Raw genomic sequence first — 23,986 nt, forward strand, 5'->3', positions numbered from 1 at the left:
CCAGGGTAAAAGTCATCAAACCTCTTAATAATGCCTTCAGCACCAAACCTGAATCAAGAAGACTGAGATCTAAGCTTGCAATTCTACCTGGAGAAGCCTTGAATTTGTAATACAGTGATAAAGAAAAATCAAGGAGAAGAAATTAGTTCATTGAATTTTCAGTATGGCTACTACTTCAATGTCTCGGTTTATATTCAACATAGCGGTAATTTTCAGTGTTTCTTGCGAAGATTATTGTCTTATTTAGTCGACGATCTCACCCAAGTGAAAACAACCCTACTCGATCAGCAACAAGAGTTTTGACAGTTGTCCATATTTTTTTTTGTTTCCTGGAAATAATGGAGTTGGTCAAACAGCAGAATTTTCCATTTAAAAAGCAAAGATCATGAAAATTACATCAATATTTATTGTAATGAAACAACAGCTGGAGAACTGAGATCATCTGGGTTTTTCCCCCCCACCCACCCCCCAAATTGGCAAGAAAGCAGCTTGCATAATCAAATCAGCATGACAGAGTGGCAAAAAAGTGGTTGTTGGTCTGCTTCACGCAAAAAGGAAGAGGCTGCAAAAAGGAAGAGGCTGTGGCCACATCATAATCGGAGCCAAAACCTTTGCTTGTTGAATAAAGATAAAAGCCTTTGCAAAAGCTAGGATTCTACATTCTGACCATGCATAAACTTCCTAGCTCAGGGAAAAAAAAAATGATCAGTACATTCGAATTAACTTTGATAAGTCGTGCATTTTAAAACAAATTAATGTTTCCATATAATCTACAGAATAGTATCCTTGAGGAAGAAATCTACTTGCTTGCAGTTTTCTGGTAAAATTATAAATTTTTTTTGTTTCTGAATGATTTTTTTTCAAATTTCCATGAACCATGATCTGCAAAGTTTCTCTTTCCCAATATACCTGTATTCCAACCCAAAATATGTGATTGCTTACAAAGTACATTTCCAGGCCATCTGTATTATTACTACGGCTCCAAGAACGCTTCCACCAGCGTTGTCTCCGCTCCATCCTCAATATTAATTGGAGCGACTTCATCCCTAACATCGAAGTACTCGAGATGGCAGAGGCCGACAGCATCGAATCCACGCTGCTGAAGATCCAACTGCGCTGGGTAGGTCACGTCTCCAGAATGGAGGACCATCGCCTTCCCAAGATCGTGTTATATGGCGAGCTCTCCACTGGCCACCGTGACAGAGGTGCACCAAAGAAGAGGTACAAGGACTGCCTAAAGAAATCTCTTGGTGCCTGCCACATTGACCACCGCCAGTGGGCTGATATCACCTCAAACCGTGCATCTTGGCGCCTCACAGTTCTTCTCCTTTGAAGAAGACCGCAGAGCCCACCTCACTGACAAAAGACAAAGGAGGAAAAACCCAACACCCAACACCAACCAACCAATTTTCCCCTGCAACCGTGTCTGCCTGTCCTGCATCGGACTTGTCAGCCACAAACGAGCCTGCAGCTGACGTGGACATTACCCCTCCATAAATCTTCATCCGCAAAGCCAAGCCAAAGAAAGAAGAATGGAAGTGTTCCAGTTAATTCATTTGCAAAACTGCTCAAATTAAAGGTCTTTCAATTCATAGACTGAGTGAGAAATATTTTATTATGGAGTAACTATGCGAGATGCAGTAATTGCATTTGTTGTGATTAGATTAATTACTCGGTATAAAATAATGTGCTCCTATCATTGATTTTACAAGGACAATTCTGGATTTCAGTTTCTGTTAGAGTAGCGTCCAACTCATCCAAAAGAAAAGGTAGGAAGTTGTCGAATATATGTCTGGACAACAGGACATTTGACAGGAAGCCATTTCCTTAACACAGAACCTCTTCAGCAAGATATTTCTCATGACGACAAACAATTCTACAACATCATGCTCCCTCAGCACAAGTGGTGGATTAACCATTAAGCAGAGTAGGCTGAAGCCTAGGGGCCCAGAAGGTAAGAAAGGGCTCATCACAGCCATTGGTACACCAATGTAACTTGTCAATATGGGCTCTCATTAGTTCGGGGCCCACCCATCCATCAAGGCTCCAAAATGCCAAACCAGTCTCAGGAAACCTGGGGTGTTTGGTCTTTTGAAAGAGTGGCTGGGGCGAACATCGCAGAACACCAAACTTAAGGAGTACGCGCGGTGTTCACCAACACCCTGACTCTCCGCGGGTGAAGCCAGTGACCGTGGGCCAGAGTCACCACTGTGCCACAAGGTGGTTTCTAGAAGCTGACATGGCAGCATGAAGGTTTGCAGCGTGTGCAGGGGGGAGTGTGGAGGGGGGGAGAGGGAGGGCTCCAAAATTCTTGTGTCCAGCCTGTTACCTGCTGTAAGTGAACAATGGGAGGAGTGCAAGGCCAACAGTATCTGATTGGTGTCTGGTACAGCTGGCTAGGCCCTCACTGGTGAGCAAGGAGTAGTGTGGGGGGGGGGGGTGGTAGCCAAGCTTGTGGCCGGGAATGAGGGGCACCAGATTTAGCGCAGGCCAGTGGTGGGGTATGGTTAGAGGGACCTGACTAAAGCTCAGCCTAGGGCCAGGTGGTAGTTAATCCACTACTGCTCAGCACTGCACGCATAGAACTGTCTACCTCCAGAAGAATGGTTCTACGGTATCTACCTTCCGCTGAGGGTCTTAAGCACCACTTTCTTTCTGCAACATGCCACCCCCCACCTCTGCAGTCCCACACAACCATGCTTCTCCCACTCTGTGCTCTCATGGTGTTGCTTCCCTTCAATACCGCCCTGTCATGCCAACCCATGTGGTTACATTTTGGCATCTGAGTTCAACCACATCTCTCTTATTCACCGCGAAGAGTGTCATCGAGGGATTAATAACAAAAGCAAACCTTCACAAACTTCTATAAGAGGACTAATCAGCTTCCTGCATCAAACAACTCGATGAGTAGATTTGAAAAGGTCACTGCAAAAGATACGTTTTTCTTAACTGGACTCTGGGACTGTACTCTTGAAGAATCTTGCACATCATTAAGAGCAGCACAGTTAGTGTAATGGTTAACACAATGGTATTACAGTAGCAGCGACCCACGTTTGAATCCAGAGCGGTTTGTTTGGAGTTTTATGTTCTCTCCATGTCCGTATGGGTTTCCTTTGGGTGCTCCAGTTTCCTCCCACCCTCTTTTAAAAAAAAAGTATACTGTTTGTAGGTTAATGGTGTATTTGGGTGGCATGGGCTCATGGGCTGGAAGAGCCTGCTACAGTACTGTGTCTCTAAAAGACGTACCGTATTTCTGAAGAATATTGTCCACTTAATTCAACAGCACTGAGTATTTTGTACAAGCCAAAAACAATGACCATCTTTAAATGATTTCAGTTCAAATTCATGAGAAGTCAATCCAGGAGACTCTGTTTGTCTGCCTAAGGAATACCTTCTACCCATTGTACAAATTGGCAAGAATGAAAATTAAGAAGATCTAAAATTAAAGATTGTTGATTCAAGGATAAGTTCTTTGCTAAATCATTGCCTTGCAGGTTTACCCAGAGCTACTTGGAATGGGTTACAATCCTCGTGAAGGTCCCAGTCTCCAGATTTCATTCGTTTACTAGATGGCACAGAGTGCCATTGCTTCTAATCTGTCATGGAGTTGATTTAATTTTAAATCATCTGAAATTTTACAGCCACATTAAAAAAGACCAATCATTTTACCCCCTCCTGGATATCATTATAGGTGATGGGGCAATTTGAGAGCTCAGCTTTCAACACCATCATAACCTCAGTACTGATCAGCAAGCTTCAAAACCTGACCATCTGCAATTTGATCTTTGAGTTCTCCATTGGAAGACCATAGTCAGTGCAGATCAATAACAACATCTCCTCACTGACAATCAACACAGGTGCACTTCAAGCTTAGCCCACTGCTCTACTCTCTCTACACCCATGACTCTGCAGTGTGGCACAATTATAATATCATCAACAAATTTCCTGATGACACCACAGTTGTTGGCGGAATCACAGATGGCAATTAAGAAGCATAGAGGAGGGAGATGGATCAGCTTATTCATGTCACAACAACCTTGCAAAACTAAAAATTGATTATGGACTTCAGGAAAGAGAATCAGGAGAACACAAACCAGTCCTAATCGAGGGGTCGGCAGTGGCGAGGGGTCGGCAGTGGCGAGGGGTCGGCAGTGGCGAGGGGTCGGCAGTGGCGAGGGGTCGGCAGTGGCGAGGGGTCGGCAGTGGCGAGGGGTCGGCAGTGGCGAGGGGTCGGCAGTGGCGAGGGGTCGGCAGTGGCGAGGGGTCGGCAGTGGCGAGGGGTCGGCAGTGGCGAGGGGTCGGCAGTGGCGAGGGGTCGGCAGTGGCGAGGGGTCGGCAGTGGCGAGGGGTCGGCAGTGGCGAGGGGTCGGCAGTGGCGAGGGGTCGGCAGTGGCGAGGGGTCGGCAGTGGCGAGGGGTCGGCAGTGGCGAGGGGTCGGCAGTGGCGAGGGGTCGGCAGTGGCGAGGGGTCGGCAGTGGCGAGGGGTCGGCAGTGGCGAGGGGTCGGCAGTGGCGAGGGGTCGGCAGTGGCGAGGGGTCGGCAGTGGCGAGGGGTCGGCAGTGGCGAGGGGTCGGCAGTGGCGAGGGGTCGGCAGTGGCGAGGGGTCGGCAGTGGCGAGGGGTCGGCAGTGGCGAGGGGTCGGCAGTGGCGAGGGGTCGGCAGTGGCGAGGGGTCGGCAGTGGCGAGGGGTCGGCAGTGGCGAGGGGTCGGCAGTGGCGAGGGGTCGGCAGTGGCGAGGGGTCGGCAGTGGCGAGGGGTCGGCAGTGGCGAGGGGTCGGCAGTGGCGAGGGGTCGGCAGTGGCGAGGGGTCGGCAGTGGCGAGGGGTCGGCAGTGGCGAGGGGTCGGCAGTGGCGAGGGTAAACAACTTCAAATTCCTGATATCAACATCTCTGAAAATCTATCCTGGGGCCATCCTGTCGAGGAAATCATGAAGAAGACTCGCCAGTGGCAATATTTTCGTTTGGAGTTGAAGGAGATTTGGTCCGTCACCAAAGACTCTTGAAAATTTCTCCAGGTGCATCTTGGGGAACATTCTGACTGGTTGCATCATGGTCTGGTGTGGAGGTGCTAAGGCATGGGGCAGGAAAAGCCGACAGAGAGTTGTGAACTCAGCAGCGCCATCATGGGTATTAGTCTTCACTCCACAAAGTACGTCTTTAAGAGGAGGTGTCTCAAGAAAGCAGTCTCTATCATCAAGGACCCTCACCACCCGGCCTATCCCCTCTTCACACTGTGATCATCAGGCAGGAGTACAGGAGCTTGAACAGGAACACCCAACAGTAACAAAAAATGCTTCTTCCCCTCCGCCATCAGATTTATGAATGGACAATGAACCTATAGACACAAACTCACTTTTTCGACTTCTTGGACTCATTATTTATTTCTAAACATTGTATTTACGTGCCATAATTTATTGCAATATTGCACCTGTAATGCATAATACTGCTGCCACAAAAGAACAAATTTCATGACGCATGGTCATGTCAATAAACCTGATTCTTCGCAATAGCACTAGAGACCCACAGCTAATGAGAAGTTGTGTAAATTGTTGCTGTAGAAGAATGATTTACATCTCACTTATATTTGAATGCTTTTGACTTGTATCTCGATGCAAGCCGACTTCCACATTGCCACTATCCTCCACTTCAGTGTTTAAAGATATTATGTTCCTTCCACCAAACAAAGGTGTAGAATATCAGCATATCCTTTCTCTATCCCTTCGGAAGGGAGAACTTGTATTCAAGTGCCATCTTTCACATCTACCATATATTTCAGCATATAAGATGACTCTTGAAGCACCCAAAAAACGCTCCTCCCCCCCAAAAAAAGGATAATCCTATAGGCAAGAGTCAAAAACAGTGACCTTAAAATACTAATCAAAATACCCACGCAGACCCCACCCAATAACAAACTTTAAAGATACTAGTATTTTTTTTTAAATCTGCTGAAGTGTACACATCACACACATTTAAAATCCTTAAAAATCACAAGCTTCATCATCTGAGGCCATATATCACTGTTTACACCATCATCATATGGGTTCCCAGTCTGATTCTGATGAGTCGGCTTCATTGTCAGTGTCCCACAATAAATCATCCTCCGTACCACCCATTGCACTAGAAATTTTTAACTTAAATTTGCTTCCTACTTTCTTCATTGTGCTGGTAGCTCCATGATGACAATTTGATTTTAAAAATGGCGGGGTTGGGGGGGGGGGGGTTCTAACCATGAAATTCAGACTGAAATTGGGGGTCTCGTCTTATCTAAAGGACACCTTATCCACTGAAATATTCAGTTAGTGTTCTCTTACCCAACTTCCAGGCACTATCTGCCAGCAGGCCTTGCCCCAAATCTCATTCCATATGGATTCAATGCAAAGTAGTCCTGTTTTCAGTGGCATTTTGTTTCTCATTGAATGTGCAAGCTGTATGTCATCCTTTGGTAACTTGGCTACATCCTCAATCAGACAATAAATCAACAATAATGCCTCAATGGCCAAAGCATTTTAATCATTACGAGAACCATTGAAAGAAAGAAATGCAGGAAACTGTCAATACAAATGCCTTCTCATGGTGAAACACTATTGATAACCAACTTACCTTTCTCTGATGTTTTCTTCTCAGTCGCAGTTGCTTCTTCTAACAGAACCTTGTTCATGTAGATATACTCCTCCTCGACAGCTGCAAGTTTAAGCGATAAATTACTTAAGAGTCAGGATCAGAGTTTTACAGCATGGAAACAGGCCCAAATAGTTGACCACCAAAGCTGGTCCCGATGTTTAGCAAATATCCTTCCTATCCATGTACTTGTCTCCTTGTAACTCAAGCCTTCCAGTCCCAACAACAGTCATGATTTAATCTGCTTCTTTCCTGCTTCAGATTTCAGATTAATTGTCTGCGTACATACACGACATCACATACAACCCTGCGATTCTTTTATCTGCAGGCAAGGCAGAATTACCAACTATTCGTTGTGCAAAAATCTGTACACAGAGTTATAAATGTAAACAAATAAAGTTTAAGCAGATAACTAATGTAAACAAATGATGTGCTTGGGCCCTGAACAATGAAGACAACCATGTGAAATGCCTTCTTTACCATCCTGTCTACCTGTGTCACCTCTTTCAGGGAGCTCTGTATCCATATGCCAAGGTCTCTCTGTTGTACAGCACTCTCCAGAACACAACATTTACTGTAAAGGCTTTAGCTTCAAATAGCATTTTAAAATGCAAATAAATATAATTGCAATGTCCATTTGGAGGAAGAAAATACAATTTGAACTGTTAATCTACTTATTCCAACAGACTATGGGCGAATTATATGACTACACACTCCTGTAGTGTGTGTGTGTTTTACTGAAATACTTCAAGTCTCTGACCAACATTCTTTCCCCAGCCAACATTCACATCATTCATTTATCATTGTGGGATACTGTTATGGATTATTTTTTTTACATTTGCCTACACAATGCTCAAAACTATCTGAAACATAATTAACCTACAGCAAAAGACATCTCCTTCACCCCACGATGTTGTAAAACCATCTAATTTTTCCCTACCCCACACCCATAACCCTCTTACATCCATGTGGTTATCTGAGAGTCTTTTGAATGTCCCTATTGTACCGGTCTTCGCCACCACCTCCGCCAATGCATTCTCGCCACTCTCTGTGTAAAACGTTTACCTTTGACATCTCTGCTAAACTTTCCTCCACTCACCTTAAATAGATACCCTGGAGAATGTGAAGATGAGGAAAATTCCACTGACAGTTGCCATAATATACATGCCATCCTTCTCGAAATACAACTCATCATGGGTTATATTCTTGCTTTTTTGCTCATTAGATATTTGGATCATAATATTGAAAATGGCTCCTAGTTTACTCTATGTTGTAATATCAACAGGAAACAACATAAATAATCTATTCAGTTTTTGCGTAGTACTTCTTGCTCACAATTCCTACCCTGTAGAGTCCTCTTTGAAGAGTTAATAACTGTTTAATGATTTAGTGCACAATGTGCCGAGAAGCAGATGACAACCTCCATGCACACACTTAACAGTTGAAGCTTTTCATGTGGAACCTGATTCATTTAGTTTCACTTTCCATGAGCTTGTGGGCAGATCTAAAGTGATCATATTAAACACAAGCAACAATAGGGGCTTTCATTTAGCGAAAATAGTCGAAGATTTTTTTAAGTCTATTTGCATGAACAAATACAAATCATTTGGGAGGAGTCACGTGATGGAGTAGTGGCCGGTAGGAGAATACCAGCCAGCCCTCTCCAGGAAAGAAGGAAAAAAGTGAAAAAAAAAGCAAAACCCCAGACACACAAATCACAACAAATAAAAAATAAAGGTGTGGAGGAAATGGCACCAAAGAAAGAAAAGCCAAAAATAACGGGAAGAACAGAAGAAGCAAAGACGCCGGAAGAGAAAGGTGAAGGCCTTACCTGTACGAAGAAGCAGGGATCTGCCGTGGAAAGAGGAGCCCACTCCCTAAGGTCAGTGGAAACCCCGCAGGGTCGCGACCCACCGAACGCAGGACTCACGGAGCCAAACAGAGGTGTGCAACAGCGCGTGCGTGAGGAATCGCGCATGCGCAATGCGCACGACAACAGGGCTCCCAGCGGGAAGATACAGAAAATAACGGGAACGGGAGGGATGAGAATGAAAAAAGGAAATCAGAGACACAGCAGACGACCAGCCCAGAGGAAGAGGACCAACATCAAGACACCATAAAAAAAATACCCAACAAACTGAGACAAACAGCCCAACAAGAAAGTCAGAAGAGATACAGATACAAGGAAGAGAAGTAGAAGACACAAACCCTAGAGCAGCCACAGAAGAAGAAGAAGGAGAACAGCAAGCTCTGCACAGAGAAATAGAAGATAAAGGGAATGGACAGTACATAGATAAAAAATAATTTCAAGAATATATGGAAGCATTAAAAGAATGGCTGACATGAGAATTTAGTGAAATTAAAAGATACAGAAGAAAAAGTGAGCAGATTAGAGATGGTCATGACAGAAATAGGGAAAAGAGTAGACAAGGTGGAAGAACGAGAAACAGCCGTGCAAATGGAAGATGACAACTTAAAAAGAAAATTGGAAGAAACTGATAAAAAAGTTAAAGAAACACAGGAGTTGTTAGCTCAGAAGATGGATATAATGGAAAACTATAATAGGAGAATCAATATAAAGATAGAGGCCTGAAGGAAGATGAAGAAGGCAAAGATATGAAAGAATTTATAAAAGAATGCATCCGCAAGGTCCTGGGAGTGCCAGAAATGCAGGAAGGAATGGAAGTAGAAACGGCACACAGAACATTAGCCCCAAAACCACAGCCACAACAAAAACCAAGATCCATTCTAGTAAAATTCCTGAGATATACGACAAGAGAAAATATATTGGAGAAGGCAATGAAAAAAATGAGAAAAGACAAAAGGCCACTGGAATACAAAGGTCAAAAAAAAATTTTCTACCCAGACACAAGTTTTGAGCTCGTGAAGAAGAGGAAGGAGTTTAACGCAGCAAAATCGATCCTATGGAAGAAAGGCTATAAATTTATGTTAAGATATCCAGCGATGCTGAGAATAGTTATCAAGGGGCAGCAGACTGTTCTCGGATCTGGAGAAAGCACAAGAATTTGCAGAACGCCTGCAAAACAGAAAGAAAGATGAAGAGATGTAACAAGATCAAGAATGATGACAAATTTCATATAAAGAAAAAAAATAATGTATAAGTAAGAACTAAGAATGGGAAGAAAAGGGAAGAAAGGAAGTAAGTGGGGGGGAATTAAGAGGGTGAGCTTTGTTATATGTGAAGATAAAAGTCTTTTCTGGAGGGGGTTGGGTGGGAGAGAACAGTTACTGCGCACTCAGTTGACGCTTGTGAGCGGGATCGCAATCCAAATGGAGAAGGAAGTTGTGGTTGCCCGGCAAGGGACAAGGGGCAACTCAGAGAGGGGGGGGGGCATTTCGGGTTAAGGGAATTTTAGATGTGGGAATAGTGGAAATATTTTTATGTTTCAGAAGTGTTGTCTTACAGTGTGTTCAAAAAAATAAAACAGAAATGGATATGGGGGAAAGGTGGTGATGAGGAAGCGGAAATGAGAGGGAAACTATGAAATGGCCATGTTGAACTAATATGACTATAAATATTAACGGAATACATAACCAAATCAAAAGGAAGAGGCTGTTAAATTTACTGAAGAAAGAAAAAATTGATATAGCATTCGTGTAGGAAACACATCTAACGGAAGTGGAACATAATAAATTAAGGAGAGACTGGATAGGACACATAACGGCAGCATCATATAATTCAAAAGCCAGAGGAGTAGCTATATTAATCAATAAAAATGTACCATTCAAAATAGAGGAGGAAATAATAGATCCAGCAGGGGCGTATGTAATGATAAAGTGTCAAGATATATTCAGAATTTTGGAATTTGCTCAATGTATATGCACCTAATGAAGAGGATCAAAAATTTATGCAAGATATCTTTTTGAAGATTGAAGATACGCAGGGGAATATACTGATAGGAGGGGACTTTAACCTTAATTTGGACTCAAAGTTGGAAAAAACTGGAAAAAAGACTAGCAGAAAGAACAAAGTAACCAAATTTATGGTTAAATCGATGCAGGAAATGGCAACTTTTGGATATATGGAGGAGACAACACCCAAAGGAGAAGGAATACTCATATTATTCGGGGAGACATAAAACATACTCAAGGATAGACCGGTTCCTGTTGTCAGCCCATATCCAAGGGAGAGTTAGAAAAACGGAATATAAAGCTAAATTGTTATCGGATCATTCACCCCTGTTATTAGCAATAGAGCTGGAGGGCATCCCACTGAGAACATATAGATGGAGATAAAAACTCCATGCTACTTAAAAGACAGGATTTTAGAGAATTTATTGAGCGACAAATTAAAATGTTCTTTGAAATAAATACGGAATCAGTGAAAGATAAATTTATACTATGGGATGCAATGAAAGCGTTTATCAGAGGGCAGATAATAAGTTATGAAGAAGTGTTCTATGGCTTGGCTTCACGGACGAAGATTTATGGAGGGGTAATGTCCACGTCAGCTGCAGGCTCATTTATGGCTGACAAGTCCGATGCAGGACAGGCAGACATGGTTGCAGCGGTTGCAAAGGAAAATTGGTGGGTTGGGGTTGGGTGTTGGGCTTTTCCTACTTTGTCTTTTGTCAGTGAGGTGGGCTCTGCGGTCTTCTTCAAAGGAGGTTGCTGCCCGCCGAACTGTGAGGCACCAAGATGCACGGTTTGAGGCGATATCAGCCCACTGGCAGTGGTCAATGTGGCAGGCACCAAGAGATTTCTTTAGGCAGTCCTTGTACCTCTTCTTTGGTGCACCTCTGTTACGGTGGTCAGTGGAGAGCTCGCCATATAACACGATCTTGGGAAGGCGATGGTCCTCCATTCTGGAGACGTGACCCACCCAGCGCAGTTGGGTCTTCAGTAGCATAGATTCGATGCTTGCGGACTCTGCCATCTCGAGTACTTCGATGTTGGTGATGAAGTCATTCCAATGAACGTTGAGAATGGAGCGGAGACAGCGCTGATGGAAGCGTTCTAGGAGCCGTAGGTGATGCCGATAGAGGACCCATGATTCGGAGGTGAACAGGAGTGTGGGTATGACAACGGCTCTGTATACGCTAATCTTTGTGAGGTTTTTCAGTTGGGGTTTTTCCAGACTCTTTTGCGTCATATTCCAAAGGCGCTTATTGCCTTGGCGAGTCTGTTGTCTATCTCGTTGTCGATCCTTGCATCTGATGAAATGGTGCAGCCGAGATAGGTAAATTGGTTGACCGTTTTGAGTTTTGTGTGCCCGATGGAGATGTGGGGGGGGGGGGGCTGGTAGTCATGGTGGGGAGCTGGCTGACGGAGGACCTCAGTTTTCTTCAGGCTGACTTCCAGGCCAAACATTTTGGCAGTTTCCGCAAAACAGGACGTCAAGCGCTGGAGAGCTGGCTCTGAATGGGCAACTAAAGCGGCATCGTCTGCAAAGAGTAGTTCACGGACAACTTGCTCTTGTATCTTGGAGTGAGCTTGCAGGCGCCTCAGATTGAAGAGACTGCCATCCATGCGGTACCGGATGTACAGAAAAAGAATTAGCAACAAGGGAAGATACAACAAAAAGAAGAGAATTGGCAGACAAAAAAAAATAAGAAACACTACAAACATACAAGGTGGAGAAGAACATAATGAAGACAAAACAGAAGTATTATGATCTAGGAGAAAAAAAAAGCACAAAATACTAGCTTGGCAGCTTAAAACAGAACAAACTAAAAGAACTGTATTGGCCTCAAGGAAAAAGGACAAATAAATTACATATAACCCAACGGAGATCAATGAAAACTTCAAGGAATTCTACGAGCAATTATATCGAACTGAGAATGAAGTGAAAGATGACAAAATAGATGAGTTTCTAGGTAAAATTGAACTACCGAAATTGCAAGAAGAGGAGCAAAACAAATTAATAAAATCATTTGAAATAGAGGAAATACAGGATATATTAAAAAACTACAGAACAATAAAACATTGGGAGAGGATGGACTCCCAATAGAATTCTATAAAACATTTAAAGAGTTATTAATTCCTCCTCTCCTGGAAGTAATGAACCAGACTGAAGAAACACAAAACATGCGAGATTCATGCAAAACAGCAATAATTACAGTAATACCAAAGACGGGGAAAGATCCATTAACACCAGCATCATATAGACCAATATCTCTACTCAACACATTATAAGATAATAGCTAAACTATTAGCAAACAGGTTGGCCGACTGTGTACCAAAAATAGTAAAACAAGATCAAACGGGATTTATTAAGAAAAGACGAACAACGGACAATATCTGTAAGTTCATTAACTTAATCCATGCAGTACAAGGAAGCAAGACGCCAACAGTGGCAGTTGCCTTAGACGCAGAAAAAGCCTTTGATAGAGAAGAATGGAATTATTTATTCAAAGTACTACAGAGGTTCAACCTACCAGAGAAATATATTAATTGAATTAAAGCATTATATAAGGGACCATTGGCGAAGCTGACAGTAAATGGATATATATCAAACCAATTTAAATTAAGCAGGTCAACTATCTCCCTCACTGTTCGCATTAGCTATAGAACCATTGGCAGAACTGATAAGAACAGAAAATAAGAGGGATAAAAATAAAAGAGAAGGAATAAAAAATCAGTCTATTTGCAGATGACATCATAGTATACTTAACAGAAACAGAATTATCAATAAAAGAATTACATAAGAAATTGAAGGAATATGGAGAAGTATTGGGGTACAAGATCAACGCAAATAAAAGTGAAGCGATGCCAATGAATAATGCAGATTTCACAAAGTTTAAGAAAGAATCACCATTTAGATGACAAACACAAGCAATCGGATACCTAGGTATTCAACTAGATAATAATCTAGGCCATCTATACAAATTAAATTATCAACCATTAATGAAGAAATTACAAGATGACTTAGAACATTGGAAAGATTTACCACTAACACTGATAGGAAGGGTAAATTGCATTAAAATGAATATCTTCCCAAGGATACAATACCTATTTCAATCGTTACCAATTCACCTAAAAAAGAAATTCTTCAAGGAGCTAAAGAAAATAATAAGGAAATTCTTATGGAAAGGGGGGAAACCAAGGACAGCGCTAGATAAATTAACAGAATGGAACAAACAAGGGGGATTACAGCTACCAAACTTTAAGAATTATTATGGAGCAGCACAATTAAGATATCTATCAGATTTTTATCAAACAAGGGAAAAAACAGATTGGAACAGATTAGAGCTAGATAAAATAGGGGAGAAAGTACCTGAACATATACTATATAAGTGGGATGAAAAGCTGGTGCAACAGGGGAATTCACCAGTACTGCACCATCTGCTCAACATTTGGAAAAAGATTCACGTAGAAAGGAATAAAAGAAATTATCAACTACCAAAATTAATATTGACACAAAATCAACTAATCCCTTTCACAATAGATAACCTTTCCTTTAGAGAATGGGAAAGAAAAGGGATCAAAAGAATAGAAAATTGTTTTTCAGGAAATAAATTATTATCTTTTGAACAAATGAAGTACAAATATGGTGTAACTCACAGTACAATGTTTGCATACCACCAACCGAAAAACTACTTGAAGGACAAATTGGGAAGCAGGCTGAGGTTACCAGAAGGAAGCAGTTTTGAATATGTGATTACAGACACAATGATAATTAAAAGATTTATAAGAAACATGTACATCAAACTACAAGAGAAAGAGAATGATGAAATAAGCTGTAAACCCAAACAAAAGTGGGAACAAGATCTAAACAAAGATAAAGAATGAAACATGGGAAAACCTATGCTTTGAAACTATGAGAAATACAATAAACATGAGGTTACGCATTATACAATATAATTGGTTACACAGGCTATACACCACGCCCCAAAAGTTAAATAAATGGGACCCAACAGTCTCAGATATATGTTTTTGCTGTAAGAAGGAAATGGGAACAACAGTACATGCAATTTGGGCATGTGAGAAAGTGGAAAAGTTTTGGAAAGATCTAAATCAGGTATTAAATAAAATCACAAAAAGCAACATACCAAAAAATCCAGAGATCTTTCTTCTAAGTAATATAAGAAGTAAAGAACTTGGACTCGATTTGGATGGAGCACAAAAAAGATTTATTATGATAGCCTTAGCTGTAGCCAAAAAATGTATAATTTCAACCTGGAAATCAGAAGATAGCCTGAGAATACAGCAATGGTACATAGAAATGAATAAATGTATTCCATTGGAAAAAATAACATACAATTTAAGAAATAACATCACAGTATTCGAACAAATTTGGGAACCGTACATGGAACACAACGGAGAAGTCCTACCGCGGACCTCCACCACCTAAAATGACAGAATGAGAAGACGACGAAATGAACTGACCCAGTGTGTAAAAGTAGATGACACAAATTTCTTGTTTATTTTCATTGTGTGATGACATTGTTCAATGGGTTTAATGTATCATATATGTGGAACGTTGAGTGGGAAAGGGGGGGGAGGGGAGAAAATGACACTGTGTATATTCAAGAGGGAAAGGTTTATGTGTATTTTGGTCAATATGGTTCATAGTGTGAAAAATAAAAAAAATTAACAAATACAAATCATTTGTACATGCAAACACCATTAATTTTGTCACTTTATAATTAACTGAAATCAAGATGGAATAAAATGTTCACCCTTTGCTTAATCACACATTTTTCCGCTTCCAGTTCTATTCTGTCAGTCCACTTTCATTTTTTTAAAATTCAATAACTAACATAGACTTGATGGGCTGACAGGACTGTTTCTTGACTGGTTGACTCCATGATTCTACATCATCCATTACATAATCTCATGGAACACAATTACTAGTATTACATCAATGTACAATGTACCACAAGGGACCTCAGTGGATGATGGAGGTTAGAAAATGTGAGATTATCCACTTCTGAAAAAATAAAGTTTTTTTTAAAAGATTTTGAGCAAATGGCGAATGTTGATTTTCCAAAGAACCCAAGTCTCCTGTGTGCATATCACTGAGTAAAAAACACAAAAATTCTAGAAACTCAACAGGTCTCGTCGTGTCCCATAGAGAGGTAAAGATTGTTTTTAAGTTTCGGGCCTGAGCCCTTCTCCTAACCTTGGGTGGCACGGTTAGTGCAATGGTTCAGGACCGGAGTTTGAATCCCCAGCTGTCTGTAAGGAACTTATACGTTCTCCACCTGCCTGTGTGGGTTTTCCCTGGGGGTTCTGGTTTCCTCCCACTGTTCAAAACGTACTGTGGGTTGTAGGTCAATTGGGTGTAATTGGGCAGTACAGGCTCATTGGCCAAAAGTGCCAGTGACCGTATCGTATCTATAAATTTAAAAAGGGCTCAGGCCTGAAATATCAGTTACATGTATCTTTACCTCCGATGGATGTTACGAGACCTGATGAGTTCCACCAGCATTTTTGTTTTTTTATTACAATCACAGCAACTGCAGACTTTTGTGTTTCACTGCATACCATTATGCAGCTTATAGGTGCAGCAAGTGATTAGGAAGGCAAATGGAATATTGGATATTATTAATGAAGTTTTAAGTACAAAAATGAAGGTTTCTTACTGCATTTCTAAAGAGCTAGGTGACACTGCACCTGGATTATCTAACAAAAGGATGGTATTAAGAGAGTGAATTTAATGAAAATTCACAAGACTGGTTTCAGCCATGGGGAATTGGTCATTTAATGAGATATTGACTGGACGAGGCAATGTATTCTCCAAATTTTAAGAGAGGAAATCTCATCAAAATATACAAAATTCTCAGAGAGCTTGACAAGTTGGATATTGGTGGGATGTCTTTCTGGCTGAGAGAGAATCCCTCAGAACCACTCATTGGCAAGGAGTAGGATTGCATGTTGACCATAGAGCAGTGCAGCTCAGAATCAAGCCTTTCTGTCCAAAATGTTCATGATGCACAAAAGAAAGAAAGGAACATAGATGATAGGCTGAATGGGCAACCCTTATTGCTGGAATTCTCGAAAAATGACAGCAGGGTTTTTGTTTGATTTTTCCATTTCTCATCTCAGGATAGCAAGTCCAATCACACACCTTATTTTGCCTATCTACAATATTCACACCACACTGCATGCCAAAGAAAAGTTGAGATCAACCAGGAACTTGCAGAGGAGCAGAATAGTTTTGAAGAATCTTTTGGTCTGCTTCCACTCCTGTTCCTTGCATCTGATCCTTTCTGATTTCCACAACTCAGTTGTGGATTGAATTGCTTTGAAATGGAGTTTCCAATTTAACGCCAAAATGAAATTCAAACCAAATTGAAATTTAACACTGACCTGAAGAACTGACGATGCTGTGAAGGAGGTCTGATAAGGCACATTTTCTGGCCAAGGCTGTGAGGCTGAGGTTTTCATTATCCAGCAATCTCAAAAATGTCTCAAGTTCTGTGAGGAGTTGATCAAGGGCTGGAAGAAAGGGAAAATTTCAAAACAACATCAACCTATTTCAAGGAAGGTCACTAATTAATAGAAGTTTTACAGCATTTATACTAATGAGGAATTCCCTCTGACAATGTGATCTATAAAAAACTTCATTTAAATAAAAATTAGACTTACAACATGGTCACAAGCCCATGTGGCCCAAATACCCCAATTAACTTACAACCCTATACATTTTAAACGGTGCGAGGAAACCCACGTAAACACGAGGAGCAGGTACAAACTCCTTGCGACAGCGATGGATCAATCCTGGGTCACTGGCTTTGTAACGGCATGGTGCTAACCCTTACACTAACCATGACACCCATTTGAACGTCAGAACTTGTGGAACACATAACTTTACCAAATGCATGTCTGGTTATATTCAACAAGTTATCTTTTGTGCTGTTGAATGTATGGCAACTTCAACATTTATAAAAAGGACTGTACAGACATATTTAAACATGTGACCTTGGGCATTGGCCTCACTAAACTGGAAGAATGTTGGTTCATATTTTAAAACACGTCGTCAGCTCCCCAAATTAAACACACTTTAGGATTGTGCTATGAGTGTTCAGAAAAAAGACAAATATGCTGTCGACCTATCAATGATTATAGATGAATCCACCATTCAGCTCGTGTTTATGGGAGCATCTTGTATACAAAGTAGTTGCCGCATTTTCTCTCATAATATGAATCATTGCACTTAAGAATTGAAGGGAAAGATGACACATACTGCGCCATTAAGATGAAAAAATGAACAATAAAACCATTAACTTCTTTCAGCCTTGTGCCATAAAATTGGATATCTGAGCACGAATAGTTTAATGAAGAAATTCTAAAGTTGATGCAAGGTTATACAAGACTTCATTCGGATCTAGATGAATTGAAATATTGGGCCAAGGGAAGACAAATGACATTCAACTTTTTGGCAGGGCAGGACTTACATAGTGAATGCTGGGGCTCTGGACAGTGTTGTACAACAGAGAGACTTGGGGGTACAGGTACAAAGCTCCATGAAAGTGGGAACAGGTAGTCAGTGGGGTGAAGAAGCCATTTGACATGTTGCTTTCATTCTTCAAGGCATCAAGATTAGGAGCAAGGACGTCAAGTTCTAAACAAATGAGATGATGGTGAGACATGGTGAGGGTATTGCTTACAATATTTTACAAATGGATACTTTACAAACCCACCAATTTCCACAACTACCTTGATTAGACTTCTTCACACCCAGTCAGTCCCCTGCAAGGATTCTATTCTATTCCCTTCTCGCAATTTCTCCATCTCTACCGCATCTGTTCCCAAGGTCTTCCAATCCAGATCATCTGAAATGTCTGCCTTCTTCCACAAACGAGGCTTCCCCTCCACCATCATCAACTCACCCCTTATCCTGCTCTCCTCCATTTCCTGCTCACCTGCCCTGGGCCACTCTGCTCCCCAGATGTAACAAACACAGGATTCCCTTAGTGGTTACCTACCATCCCACTAGCCTCTGCATCCAACACATAATTTGCACCACCTACAACAGGATCCCAACCCCGGATACACCTTCTGTAGGGACTGCTCCCTCCATGACTTCCTCGTCCACTCATCCCTTCCCACCAATGACCCGGCCTGCCGGCACCGACTCCTGTCACCGCAGGAAGTGGCACACCTCTTCCTTCACCACCATTTGTGGCCCTAAACTGACCTTTCAGGTGAAGTAACAACTTCTACCGAGGCAGAACCTTGTCAGGGAGCATTACTGTGAGGTACAGGAACTGGCTCTGCCCAAGACCAGCAGAAAATGCAGAGGGTTCTGAACCTGGCTTAGGCCATCACATAACACCGCCCCCTGCGTCAACTCCATTTAGACCTCCTGCTGCCTTGAAAAAAATAGCCAACATCTTACAAGGGTCACCCCATCCTGGCCCCCTCCTCCTATCAGGAAGATTCAGGAATATGATCACTCATCACCAGATTCGTGAACAATTTCTTTCCTGCTGTTATCAGACTCCTGAATGAGCCTCACAATAGTACAATTATGCTGCCTTTGTTCTGTATCATCTGATCTCTCTCTGGAACCCTGCACTTTTCCACTGTGTATCACTTGTTATATTATGTATCACTTGTTATGTATGGGATGTTCACACAACAAACTTTATCATTGCTTCATGACAATAAACTTGCACTTGAATGGTCATGACTTCATGACAATAAACTTGCACTTGAATGTTCATGAACTCCACATGCATGGTTCCTAATTCAAGATTTAATTTATTGCCATGTAATAAAAAGTCTCATATTACACAAAATTGCCTTTTGCCTCCTATAAGGCAGACAGATTCTTCATCAGCAGAAATTGCCTGAAGCACCTCTTACAGTTAGAGAAAGAGAAGCAAAAGAGACTTCCCCACAGAGTGTCCATGGATTCGACTCCAGCGCTCTCACAGTCTGCGTAGCCACACAGAGTCCAGTCCAAACCATTCGCAACCCAAGCTTCAGATCCGAACTTCTGACGTGATTAGGAACTTTTCAGCACACTTGGCACTCGCTTGCATCCTGGTTCTGATACCTCGTTCCCATTCAGCCAGTCTCGAGCAAGTCTCCAGCAGGCTGCCATCTGATGGGAGCCTCTTGACCACAGTCTCCAGCAGCCCACAGCCTGCGTGGGTTCCTCTGAGTCATTGAGAGCCCGTCGCCTATGTGTTTCTCAGCTGCAGAGCCCCCTCACCAGTCTGCTGGCATGGTCACCATCCCATAAGTCATCTTCTCTGCTTCTCCTTCTCAGACTGGGGGGGGTGGTCTCCCATATTTCTGGTGCCCTTCGCCAGTCCTCTGCTTCCCTAGAGTCTGCAACCCCTTGTGGCTGCTGCCAATCATAGGTGACGGCATCTTGGGTGCAGACACCACGGTCATGGGATTTTAAATAAAGCCACCGTTGGCTCCTTTAACAGGCCATTCAAAACCTGTACAGAGGTGATGGCAAACGAATTGGGTGGTTGGATCCCACGATCAATCTCAATTCCACCTATCCACCATCGCGCTCTCCCTGCCTCTAACCATCCCGATAGATTAGATAGTTCACCCCTGTCAATAAACATTTGCTATCCCTCTGATCGAGGCCTTTAAAAACTGTTGAGCTAGATTTAAATACAAACTTTTAAAAATGTTTAAAAAGTTAATTAAAACACCATTAAATATTAAGTATCAAAAGAAAGTAAATTAAAGCGAAATAATTCAAGCACAAACCAGTACCTTTTCTTTCCAGAGTTACCAAACCTACAATCCTTGGGTTCCACCACCCCCTTCAACATGATGGAGCAGATGGTCAAATGTACCAGCATCTAGCCTCAAGCTAACTTCAGACTTCTGCGCATATGCACAGGGCCTGAGCAAGAGCTGTTAATGGTGAAGTCTTGGCTTGAACTGGGAATGTTATAAGGCCAGCCCTTTGTTAACAAAAACAATAAAATATCCACCAATGCATATTGTTGGGCTTTGCTTAGAACACTCCCTAACCATTTTTTTTAATCAAGCCAAATGTTTCTTTATGATGCACGCAAAGTATTTATTTTGGGTAATCAGTCCTCTCAATGGAAAGTTATAGGGGGCTATGGCAGCTCTGTAACAACCAGAAATGTTTATAAAAGAACATCTGGAAATTCCCATATGTGTTTGCTGGCTGCAGCAACAGTTAACGGGAAATAATTGCTATATGAATAAACTGCTTCTACTCTAAACGTTTAAATCATGTGCAAATGCATTTAGTCAACATTGTCTTGTAGCTTTTCTTATAATTCCCAGTCCTTCTATGGAGTCATAGTAACCATTGTGCTTTTGGCCTCCTCAACCAACGTTCCACAGACAAATTTCACGCACTGGAATGAGTAATGGAGAGATTAATTTCTGGTGAATTTTATCAGGGGTTGCAAAAAAAAATCATTATCTGTATGGTTCTCCCCCAAAAATAAATTACAAATCAGCTGCAGGTATTTTCGTCACGGCATTCTTAGCCAACTTCTGGTGGATAAAGAACACCATCCAATGTACACTCCCGATGATGTCACCAGCATTGTAAGCGAATTATTTCATGAGTTTGTGTGGACAGTAAATGCATTATTACAGTCACAACACATTTTCTTTCATTGGCTTAACTATCTCGCTGTTTTCAAAGTACTACAAGAAATTTGACTTCTGCCAGCCAGTGTAGTTAGTCAACGTGGCTTTGATTAACGTTTCTAAAATACATACATGCAATCGTCTTGCTACAATAAATACAGAACAGTGGAGCAGTTGCATTGTTCCTATCTGCAGAACCAAAATAGAAATGGGGCAAGAAAAACTAAACTCCCAAAATGATTTTGGTACATCCTCGCCATTTCTAGCAATAGGTACCCCTTTAGAAATAAGAGAAACACGACATCATGATAGTTGATGAACTCTAACATGCATGTGCCATTACATAATGGTGTGCTTTCTGCCTCTGGCTTTACAATGTGCCAGAAATCACACCTGATGTCCTGTATGTAATGGCTCTTGGACAGACAGGAGTCAATTACACAAGTGGGTGTATTTCTCCTCCCCCACTTCATACAATACTGATAAAATTTTGAATTCAACAACAAAGTGTAATTAATAGTGGCCATGGTTCAAGGACGACTGCCTGGAAATAGAGTGACTCTTACTAGGTCCAGCCATAGGCTGGCCGCAGACTCGTAAGCTGATCTTAATTGCTCTCTAAAATGATCGAGTGAGCCAATTAGTTAAAAAACCAATTAGAAATGGAAAATAAATATCATCTTGACCAACAATCTCTAATGCAACATGTCTGAAAAGTAGGAATGGTTCACCCCTCTTTTTCTCCGTTGCATCAAACCAGTGCAGCCATAAAAATAATGCTTGTTAACCAACAGGAGAGTTAAAGAGAAATCACACAGATCTTTTATTTAAAAGGTGGAAAGAGATGGGATTTAAAGGAAAAGTTCAGAGTACTGAAACATAATGGCTGGAGTTGAGACCACTGATGTTGAAGGAGCACACTGAAGTCAAATTTCAGAAGCAAATGCATGTGGGACTGTGGGCGCTTTGTGGAACAGTCCCACGTAGAGACGCAGTGTTCAGCAAGTGGAGGGAAAGCATTGGTATATTATGATGCGAGTTGCTCACCTAATCCTGTTTTCACTGGTTCTAACCTTCACAGGACAATGAAAAGAAGCAACAATCCAGTTAATTATTTTTCTCTGTAAACCAGGTAATTTCTTTCCCTTCCTGAGAAAAGTTGCTCACAACACAGGCTTTCAATTCAAGTTTGAATGCCTCAAAGCCACATTTGAATGCTGAGTGGTCAAAGAAACTTCAATGCAAATTTAGTCCCAGCAATTTTTCTATCCAAAGGAATTATAATGCAACCATTTTTTTGCCTAAATACAACACACAATTTGATGGATTCATAACCATCTTGCATTTCATGCTTGGTTAATTAAGTAAATTTATATGTGCTTTAAACAATGTGCATTGTTGTAGACCTCACCCCTCCTAAATGCCAAATGTCTGGAAATGAGGATCCAGGACTTCTGTTTTTTGGCCTGAAGTGTGCATATGAAGAAAGTAAGATCTTCCAAAAATAAGTAAAACTGGTTTCAAGAAAAGGACACCTTTTGTGCTTCCATTCTATCGAACAGTGTAAAGTTGAGTGACATTCAGTGAATGTAGTGATAAAAGTGAAAAGGGCTGTAGTCCTTTCCAAATACCTTTCATTGCCAGTGGGAGTCTATCTTTAAAAAGACATTTATTTCACATGAAAATAATTGTGCAGCGAACTAAAGCCTCATTGACTGCTCAACGGGGCAGAGCTTGCACTCTGTGGTGAGCTACCTGGATTTAAGTCGAATAAAGTAAATCTAAACTTAATTGATGATTGCAGCAGGAGGTGGGGAGAAAAGCTGGTTGATCCTTTTTGCAGACACATTCCCTTTGTCCCATCCATCTCTCCCCCACACACTCTCTGAAAGTTAAAGCTTTTCTTTTGGATAGTTCTTCACTGTAGGTTGTGGCAAATCTCTGCTCCCCCTCAGAATGCTGGCATTGTAATGTCCTCAGTTGCCCAGTGGAAAATTGCTGTGAGCACCTTTAAGCTTCGGATTGCCTGTCACGTCAATTCTCTAACATAATTCTCCTGCACTGTTTCAACCAGGCCCAGCATAAGCTTGAGGAACTGCACCTCCATGTTCAACCTGGGTATGTTGCAGCCTTCAGACTTAATATTGTACTCAACAATTTCAGAAAACTTGCGCTTTTTGTTGATATCTGAACTGGCTGGATACGCAGAACAATTATCCAGCTGTAGTACTACCCACAACCAAGGCCTGATCCAATGGGGACCCCCAACATCCTCCTTTCGACTTCAGTCCCCTGCAACAACTCTGACCAACTTTTCTATCATCACCTTGCTTTTTCTGCCAACTGCCTTCATTAATTAATCAACCAGATGGCTTTGTAAATACCATAGCATCAAGGCAATCTGAGCTCAGGCTCTCATGGATATCACCCGACAGCTGTGGACTTGGTTCTTATGCTCATTCAAAACACAACGCAAGAGATTTCTGGGTGTTAAGGGAATGAAGGTGAAGGAGATTAGCACTGGAAACTGGGGCTGAGATGGAGGATTAGCCATGATTTTGAATGAAAAGCAGAGCAGCCTTGAAGGGGCTGAGGGCCTATTTCAGCCAGGGGTGGCACCGGTTACCGCAATAGTGTTATGGCGCCAGAGACCAGGATTCAAATTGGGTGCTCTCTGTAAGGAATATTTACATTCTCTCCATGCCTGCCTGAATTTCCTTTGGGTTCTCTGGTTTCCTCCCATCCTTCAAAGCATACTAAAGATGCAGGTAAATTGAATGTAATTGAGTGGCACAGCCTCAAGGGCAAAATTGAAATTTCTTACTTTCTCATTGTGGTCTCCGTCTTTGTC

At 41.9% G+C, this 23,986-nt stretch overlaps 1 protein-coding gene across 3 annotated transcripts in view; it reads right to left on the reverse strand.

Annotated features, from left to right (window-relative positions):
- afap1l2 (actin filament associated protein 1-like 2) overlaps positions 1-23,986 on the reverse strand; it is a 194,351-nt gene that overhangs the window by 81,447 nt on the left and 88,918 nt on the right. For all 3 annotated transcript variants that reach the window (XM_069899994.1, XM_069899995.1, XM_069899996.1), the window contains 2 exons: positions 16,894-17,022; positions 6,601-6,681 (listed from right to left, as the gene is read on the reverse strand). In XM_069899994.1, coding sequence (XP_069756095.1) covers positions 6,601-6,681; positions 16,894-17,022 — 210 coding nt within the window. The remainder of the gene's footprint in view (positions 1-6,600; positions 6,682-16,893; positions 17,023-23,986) is intronic.

Source organism: Narcine bancroftii, chromosome 10, assembly GCF_036971445.1.
Source record: "Narcine bancroftii isolate sNarBan1 chromosome 10, sNarBan1.hap1, whole genome shotgun sequence".
In the NCBI taxonomy this organism is placed as follows: domain Eukaryota; kingdom Metazoa; phylum Chordata; class Chondrichthyes; order Torpediniformes; family Narcinidae; genus Narcine; species Narcine bancroftii.